This window comes from Gobius niger (genome assembly GCF_951799975.1).
Source record: "Gobius niger genome assembly, chromosome: 4".
NCBI lineage: Eukaryota > Metazoa > Chordata > Actinopteri > Gobiiformes > Gobiidae > Gobius > Gobius niger.
Genome location: NC_136855.1, coordinates 14,133,940 through 14,143,129, shown reverse-complemented (window position 1 = coordinate 14,143,129; position 9,190 = coordinate 14,133,940). Strand labels below are relative to the sequence as shown.

At 40.2% G+C, this 9,190-nt stretch overlaps 1 protein-coding gene across 2 annotated transcripts; it reads left to right on the top strand.

Moving 5' to 3' along the window:
- Nucleotides 1–4: 4 nt before the first annotated feature.
- fsd2 (fibronectin type III and SPRY domain containing 2) lies at nt 5–9,125 on the top strand. 2 transcript variants are annotated; one of them, XM_079555182.1, is made up of 15 exons: nt 5–86; nt 429–528; nt 650–679; nt 1,145–1,407; nt 1,737–1,832; nt 2,269–2,502; nt 3,203–3,225; nt 3,310–3,431; nt 3,730–3,894; nt 4,436–4,570; nt 4,685–4,838; nt 6,849–6,982; nt 7,400–7,532; nt 7,945–8,121; nt 8,847–9,125. In XM_079555182.1, exons 4-15 carry the CDS (start codon nt 1,156–1,158, stop codon nt 9,094–9,096), a joined length of 1,875 nt encoding a protein of 624 aa, XP_079411308.1. In that variant the 5' UTR covers nt 5–86; nt 429–528; nt 650–679; nt 1,145–1,155; the 3' UTR covers nt 9,097–9,125. The 2 variants fall into 2 exon arrangements, with proteins under 2 accessions (XP_079411308.1, XP_079411309.1); XM_079555183.1 differs by lacking the exons at nt 650–679; nt 3,203–3,225 and having other exon boundaries at nt 2,269–2,525.
- The last annotated feature ends 65 nt before the right edge of the window (nt 9,126–9,190 follow it).

The window sequence follows — 9,190 nt, the reverse complement described above, 5'->3', positions numbered from 1 at the left end:
AGTTAACAATCATTTGCAATGCTGTGTATGTAATAAAATAAACAAACATGGTTTCCTCGTGTGTCACGTAGAACCATGTAAAAACAGTATAGGATATTTCGTTGTTGACATATCATAATTTAGCTTATATATTTTACACTTATTCATTTTCAATTTAGCTACCTATAGTATTGTTAATAATAATTTAAAAAAAGAAACACACAAAATTCTGGATATTCTTGACTGGAAAATGTATTGATTTCTTTTCTAATTTTCTTTTCTAATTTTCTTCTATTTCTAAAATGTATGCAATATCATAAAGAAAAGAGAAAACAAAACAATGTTTGGGTATTTTCTATAAGGTGTCTCAAAGAGGCTTCCATACTTAGATGTTTGACATGCCTGTGACATTTGAGCAGCATTTGGTGTCCTATCTATTTCTGTCCCAGCCTGGAGAGTTACACTGCTGGGACTGGGGCCTGTTTGTGTGGACACTGTTGAACTGTACTAAAGGACCGGATAAGAATGGTCCTCCTCTGAATGAACCAGGTGAGCACTGTTTTATTTCATTTGCATATCAGTATAGAGCCAGTTGTAGTAAAATACGTTGCAGTACTTTTTGTTACACCATTTAAAGTATAATTCATTTACTTCTTCACTTTCACTCAAGTAAAACATTTGCTGACAACATTGGCATACAGTAAGTACACTCTGAATACTTCTCTCACAGCCCTTTGAAAACCACTAGTACTTAAATGATCAAGTCATAACATTTACTGTCAATACATGTTTGTGGTATTCTTGTGTGTGCTTTTTTGTAACAGTTGCCATTTTAGCCCTCTATCCTTAAGAACTGTGTTGCCCCAATCTTTCTTAATGTGCCTGCAGACAACTAATATGCCAAAACGGAGCAAGTCGGTGATCAATTGTTGAATTCTTGAAATGTGCATACTCAATATAATTCACATTTTCCTGCAAGTTAAGTACAGAAATCAAGTGTTATGACATCTGTCTCTTTGCATGTCTTCTTTTTCTTCTCTTTACTTTTCTCAATCGTCTCTGCACTGCAAACTAAACTAAACTACAATTTGAAATAAGTACCCAAGTATGCAAAGAGAGACTGTGGAGTCTACTTTCTTAAGTGTACTACTTTTCTTCCTCTCAGTCGGCCTCCCCATGGACCTGTATGAGATCCTAGGGGGCCGGCTGGATGTGATCGAGGAAGAGTCAGAGCAGCAGGACTTCAGCCGAGAGTCCAGTCGCATGGAGGGTCCCGCCGCGGGGCAGGACCGAGCGCCGCAGGGGGCGAGAGGGGCCTTACAGCGGTTCTCAGTGGACACCAACGAGTCCCTCCGGTTTGAGCCCTGTGACTCTCCATCGCCCACTGGAGCAGACGACGGGCAGGATGATGTGTTCAAATACACTGCGGTAGGGGATGAAAAAGTATTCACATATTTGCACAAATGTCTTGGTTCCTGCTTTTGTTCTATTTAGGACCCAGTTTAGTGCTGGATCTGACTCGTTTGTAGATTATTTTGTTTTATTGCTGCAGTGATAAGCACGACTGATACTTGGGACCCTACAGCATCAGTTATTTCCAGTTCAGACCCAAAACCATAAGTTTGACAAACTGAGCATTAACAAAACTGTATGTGAAATACTAGAAATTGTACTGTGATGTCCAAAGGAAAGCTTTACAGTTTTTAAAAATGTTCAAAGAGAGAGTTAATATCTGATGACTTGATGTTCTTTTGCAGAGTGAGAATGATGTGATTCGTAACAAGCTGCAGAAGAAAGTTGCTGAGATGGAGAACTTTGCAGGACATTTGGAGGAAATCTTTCTCACGGTAGAGGTAAATGTCACTGTACTGTTCTAGTCTGCAATAAGTACATTTTAAAGTAATGTGTGTATGAAGCTTGCACTACTCGTTTATATAATTGCTAAACTGCATGGACACAAGGTTGTGGACATATCATACCTTTTTATAGTATTTTTGTATGACCTTTATTTTACCAGGAAAGACCAAAGTGGATCCTATTGTACATATTTGTATTGTTAGGAGATACCATAGCACCTGGAAACCTAGGCAGACACATGGAAAACATATAAACAGTACACAGAGAGGCCTGGAATAGAACTCGGGACCTTCTTGCTGTGAGGCATGAGTGCTGACCGCTGTAGCACCGTGACCACCCCAAGCCTGAAACTACTAGACTAAATAAACCTGACACAAGCAATGAAAATAATGCATATGTTTTGAGACCTGTCTTATTTCAATGTGATTTCAGGAGAACTTTGGTCGGCGAGAGCAGCACCTGGAGCAGCATTACAATGACGTGCTGCAGACCCTGTCCCAGCGATACGACGACCGAGCGGCCGCGCTGCAGGAGGAGAAGAAGTCCAAGCTGGAGGCTCTGTACGGGCAGCTGCTGGACTGTGGCCGCGCTCTGGACGCCAACAAAGAGCTGATCGAGAGCGCGCAGGAGGTGCACCGCTGCCACGACAAGAGGCTATTTCTCAAAGTATGGTCACTAAAAGTATTAACGTAATGTGGTATGAAAAAAAGTCAAATGGAATACAGCGATCTTTTCTCTCAGTGGAGCTGTTGTGTACACTGTTAGGAAGTGACAGATTATCCTTCATAACTATGAAGGATACAATTTTTGATTTAGTTTTAGTCTTTATCTTTTGACGAAAATGTAATTCGATTTTAGTCTAGTTTTAGTCAAAAAAATATCTTCAATTTTAGTCTAGATTTAGTCGACTTTGCATTTATGATATTCATTTTAATCATATTTAATGTTGTTCCTCTGCTTCATGGAGCTGCTCCACATGAACAAAGCTCAGAGCTGATCCTTTGGCAGAGGATTTACATGATCTGAGGCTCTTTCAGACGCTCAATAGAAGTTTGGATGATTTTAGTCTCTCCTTTTCATTTTTATTTAGTCTTATTTTAGTCGACTAAAATATCTGGACATTTTAGTCATAGTTTTAGTCTCATGAACAACTTTTAATTTAGTTTTAGTCCAATTATAGTCGTCAAAAATATCACTTTGACTAAAATTAAGACTAAATATTTTAGTCGACGAAATTAACACTGGTTCATTCAAAATGTTGTGTAACTAGTTCAGCATCTGCATTGTTATTTAGCTGATTTACGCTGGCTACTGTGATAAATGTTGCAAATGCAGCATGTCTCACCTTTTCTTTTGTCTGGGACAGATGGTTTTGCCCACAATCAAAAGGTAGCTACAATGCAAGTTTTTTTTGATGCATATACATCGTTTCTTAAAACAAAAATCCTGATGACTCTGTGTTGCTTTGGGCAGGATAGAGGAGTTTGCGAAAGACAATATGGATCTGACCCTCGCCACGTCGCTGGAGTTCAGCACGCCGCTCTCTGATCTGTCAGACGTTAAAACTATGATGGACTCAATCAACGTCGTCCCAGGTCTGAAACTCTTTCATCATGTTTCATCAGCAAAGAGCCGCACTTTGAAGATAACGATCCAATGTCAAAACTGAGGAAAGAACAGACACGTTTTTGGTGTATCTGATAGCACTCAAAATTGTAACCAGGCAGCCACCTACAGTATGTAACAGTTCTTTAACCAAATGTGCTAAATTTTGCTCTTGGTTAACTGATTTGAAATGCACAATTGAATAAGTCTCTTTGTCTATTCTGGACAGTCCAGCTTTCTCAAGACATTTTTTTTTTTAGCTTACTTACTAATTTTTTGTAATTTTAGCTCCGTCTGCCCCGGTCATCAACCCCCAGTCTCCTAACTCGGCCTCTCAGACGTCTCTTCACGTTTGCTGGAGCCTGTTTTCAGACGACACAGTGGAGTACTATGAGCTGTACTACCGTCCCGTTCTTGAGGACTGCCCCCCTTCTGGCTCCACTGACCCCCCAGGTAACAAACGCTGCTTGGAATAAGCCTTTGTCCTTATTGCACATTTATTTTCTTTATTGCAGATGTAGCGTTAAAGATTGTACATTGAATAAGGCTCAGTTCTGTCAGCGCCCAGTGCTCAACTAGATTTGGAAAAATTGTAATTAGAGTTCAAAGGCACAACAGAGGTGTGTCATTTTCGGTTAAAAAGTTTCTTCTTTTAAAATTGTGTGTTTTATGGTCATGAGTTACCACATAGTAGCTCTTAAAAAGCCTATTGGGTAGAAAGTGTGGAAAATTTAGTTGAATGAGTTTATAAGTGGATAAACTGTTGTGTTCCATTGTTATGTTATGTATACTAACGCCAAGGTTGGCGATTCAATTCAAGCCACTGAAGTGCATACTGTGGTTGTGTCCTTGGGCAAGACTTTATCCACTTTGTCTCCATGTGGGTGAATGAATGAGTGAGCGGATGTGGGTGCAAATGGGTGTTGGCTCTTTGTGTGCCCAGGACTATAAATATAAACCTGACCGTTTCATTAATTTTGTGTTTATTCTACAGTGACTAAAGTAAAAGTAAAGGAGACTCACTGCACGGTGTCAGACCTGCTGCCCAATGCTCAATATGAACTCTGGGTCACTGCCACCAACACCACAGGCATCAGCCCGGCCAGCGAGAAGGCCCTTTACATGACCGGTTTGATATTTCCAAACTCAAATAATGCCTGCAATCTATGTCATCTATTAAGACCCTACAGACCCTCAGAGAGAAGCAGGCTGCGTTATGTTACTATCATTTCCTTTCTCACAGTTCCATCTCCCCCGGTGCTGAATCAGAGGGGGTACATGAGCTGTCCCGAGGCTGCTCTTATCCGCTGGGAGTCAGGCAACACAAACCCGGTCGACTCCTACACTGTGGACATCAGTGAAGTGAGCAGCGATGGGACAGAGAGCGACATTAAAGAGTAAGAAATTCTAACCAATAGAACTAGATACAAGTCTGTGTGTGTGTTATTCTATTCTGTTCGGTCTGTAATTGGGGTCATACAGTCAACAAGGAAGGAATTAGGTGAAGAATGTTTCATTATATAATGCTGTAGTTGCATCTAGTCTAGAGATATTCTAAGCAGAGGTTACCAACATTGAATAAATAAATAAAAAATACCCATGGATACTGTGACAACCCCTTCACCTTTCTCCAACCGGACACACATATGTATCTTGAGGAAATTACATTTCAAATATCTGCCTTCTAAAGATACACTGCCTGACCAATAAAAAGGTTGTCGCCTGGATGTAGGCAGCTGTTGTGATCTGGGGTCGCTGCAGTTTGTCAGGTCAGGTAATTCCATCAATGGATTTCTACTTTGATGGCAGGGGTTTAGTCCAAGATGACAATGCCAGGATTCATCGGGCTCACACATTGTGAAAGAGTGGATCAGGGACATCATTTTCACACATGGGTTGGCCACCACAGAGTCCGGACCATGACCCCATTGAGAATTGTGTCCGGAAATTGTGCCGTAAAAGGCTTTGCACAAATTGCAGATGACCCTACCACCTGAAGAACCTCAAGTTATTTTTCACAATTAAAAGGAGCCGCAATAGAAAGAATGCCTATTTAATTGGATGAAATCTGTTTTGTTCCCTGGTAACCCACTGACCCCATTCTCGACTAAAGGCTGTCCAAATTATAACAAAAAATATACAATAAAAATAACAAAAAGTACAATTGAAATAAATGATTCAAAAATGGCTGTGAGAAACCGTCAGCATCCTTCTCTCTTCCTTCATTTTGCCCTAATTTGAACTATGGGCATCAGAGATGGTGCTCATCGGGGCGCTGAGGGCGGACACTGGCAGAGCTGCTGATTCAAGACACACTTTGTCCCAGAAAATCTATTATTAGCTCCAGCTCCTGCAGCAACATTCAACACAGCAGCGAGCACTGTCCTTGTCACAGGGAATTAGAGTTAAATGTCTCGGCATATTTGTTAAATATGGTCAGTAATAATTAGTTTTATTTTACTGCATTACGTTTGATGCATGCCGTTTAATGCTGATATTTTTTGTTACATTGTATAAAATAAACTATATACAATGTAACCAAAAGATGAGAACCAAAGTATGTAAATAACTAAATTGGATAAGTATTTGTTCATACTTTATTGGAAACCTCGACCAAACATTAATGCTACTGTGCAGGGGTGGACTGGGACTGAAAAACAGCCCTGGAATCTGACCAGCCTGGCCCAAATTAGCGTAATTGTGCACTTCCACAAATACATATTTTAACCTCTTACCCCCCGCCTTAACATTAGTGCATTTTCCCCAGTTTGGCTTTTTATTATTATTTTTTTGATTGGCATCATCAGCAAAAAGAACGGGAAAGGTGGTCGTAGAAACAGAAGCAAAATCATTAATATAAATAATAAATAATAATGGTCCCAAAACTGAACCTTGTGGTACACCATACTCCACGGAATTCCTTTTAGATTCATGTTTTTTTATACTGGGCTTTACCCAAATCTAAAAGCTTCTCGACTGGAGAGCAACAATGTAGCGCCTCATTTGAAAGCTAAGACCTACAAAAGTGACTTTTCGTCACGTCGCTACATTTTTGTCAGATTTTTGTTGTTTTTTAATTATTTTTTCTATCATTTTTTGATGTGTTTTTCTCACGTTTTTGTAGTTTTTTTTTGTCTGTGTTTTTTTTTCTCATGTTTTTGTTGACTTTTCATCCTCTTTTTTCTCGCTATTTTGATGCTTTTCTTTTTAGCTTTTAGATTTGGGTAAAGCTCGGTTGAGGCGGGACTGGTGGCCCTAGAGCCAGTGGCCCTTCTGTGCTCTTCTAGAATGGACATATGGCCAGTCCGCCCCTGCTACTGTGAAGTGTGAACATTGTGTCTTTTTTCATACAGTTAATTATTTTTATTAAATGCACTCTGTTTTCCTTGTATTGGGCTGGTTTGCAGGTCGATAGTAGCGGTTCCCTCCTGTCAGTGTCTGGTGCAGCTGCAGTCGGGACGGTCCTACATCATCTCGGTCCGAGCTGTGAACATCGGGGGTCCCAGCGAGAGGAGCGAGGGCCTGACAGTCAATACAAAAGGTGTGAAACTGATTCTTTATACACAGACAGACAGTTTGGAGGAGGGATTAAAGTAACATCACAACATTTATATGACAGCAACTATTTTACCTCAAATAGATATTAAACGAATTTAAAGATTAAGGTTCACTTTACTGTTGTCTATTGATACTAATGTGAATTTGTTTTGTTTGTAGTCAAAGAAATTCAACATTATTTTTGTTAATAAAGTAGGTCTGTCATTAAAGTTTGATTTCACTTACAAAAAAACGTTTTTCTTTTTGCTCTTTTAAATGAATTTTCAGTCAAATTAATGCAATTGTGATTATTTTATTTTGTAATTGAGCAGCTCTACCTTTATAAATCTCAATCTTTGTCTCAATGTCAATGTTTTTAAATCTGTAAAGCACTTGGAGTTGATTGATTGATTGATTGTAGGTACGTACTTCAGTCTCTTGGAGGAAACGTCCCATCACTGTCTGTGCTTCTCTGAGGACATGCTCACTATCAGTTATGGATACGAGGATCCGCCCATCAGCGCCATGGCCTTCGACGATATCGGCTTCACCAGGTATTAGGAATTTCAAGGACATTTCTTGTGTAAATGTGGTGTAAATACATATCTATTACAAGAAAATAAAAATAGACCACAGTGGGCAGAGTGCAAAAGAGTTATTGACAAGCCTTGTTTGCAAGTAATATTATAAATACTGTAATTAATTACTATTAACACAAGTAATTGTCATAGAATCTTACCAAGTGAGGGAACTGAAATTCATGAAATTATGCCTAAAGGCTTGCATTTTGCCCAAAATAAAACGAATGACCAAACCTAACACAGTAGAAGCTATGAAGTACATCCTGAACCTGTTTTAAAACATATTACTCTCAAATTACTCTCAAAATTAATAGAAGAAAGGGAGAATGACAACTTTACGTGAGAATGTCCTTTGTATGAGAAATGAATTGTATTCTTATTCCAGGTGTGTGGCGGTTTTGGGAGACCTGATCGCGGTCCGGGGCTGTCATTACTGGGAGGTGGAGGTAGATGATGAAACGGAGTACAGAGTGGGCGTGGCTTATGAAGATGCAGACAGAAACTCGTATCTGGGAGCCAACAACACGTCCTGGTGCATGAGACACATCCTCACCCCGACCAGGTAGTTCCCAAGGACTAACGATATTGGTGACACTGTGCCACTAAATGTCCCTTTTTCAACATTTTTCATTAACACAGAGGATATGTCGTTTATGTTCTTCACTTCTCTTACTTTAAAATACATGCAGTTGCTTTTCCATGTAATTCTGCATATCATTCTCCTCAAAACTTAAGCTGTATTTAGTAGCATCTTATTCGAGAGAAGGGTGGCAGCACGGAGTGTCCTGCATTGTTGCTTCAAGGATTCAATTCCTGGACTGGGTGTAGCATTTCCGTGGGGTGTTACACGCAGTCAGCTGATCAGTTATCAAACCTAAGAGATGGGAGCTCCTGATAAGAGGCCCAACCTAACTGTGGTACTGAAACGTAATTGACCATTGACATTACCAGGGCCATCGACAGACTTGCTGAGGCCCAGGGCAATAAGGGTTCTTAAAGGCCCCCCATACCTAATGTTTGTCATAATAGAAAATGGGCTCCTTCATGGCATGGGCATCGGGGAAATGCAAGTCTCCTGCTGAGATTGAGGCTCTTCGGTCTATACAATTTTGGAGACACTAAAAGAAAGAAATTTGGGCAATGACAAAGATCCTAAAGCTCAAGATTTTGAATTGGGTCCCAGCTCCAGACGGGACGAATGAGTCAAGGATCCTGTAGGTCAAATCCAGGGGTCAAAATAAAACATACCTCATTTTGATTCATTTGTAATTATTGTATTGTTTGTAGGCATAAATATGAGTTTCTTCACAACGGCTGGAGTCCTGACCTGCGGATCACCGTGAACCCGGTCCGGATCGGAGTGGCCCTGGACTATGATCGCGGGACCCTGTCTTTCTTTAATGTCGACCTCAGCCAGCATCTGCACACTTTCCAATGCAACTTCATCAACTATGTCCACCCCTGCTTCGGCCTGGACAACCCCGGGGAGCTCAGCATTCACAATGGCATTGAAGCACCCACATTTACTCATGTTTGAAGTTGGATAAAAAATATACATATTTTAAATGCAGATGACATTAATTGTGTGACCATGTGGTATTTTTAGGGCGTACCAATATTTGCATTCATTT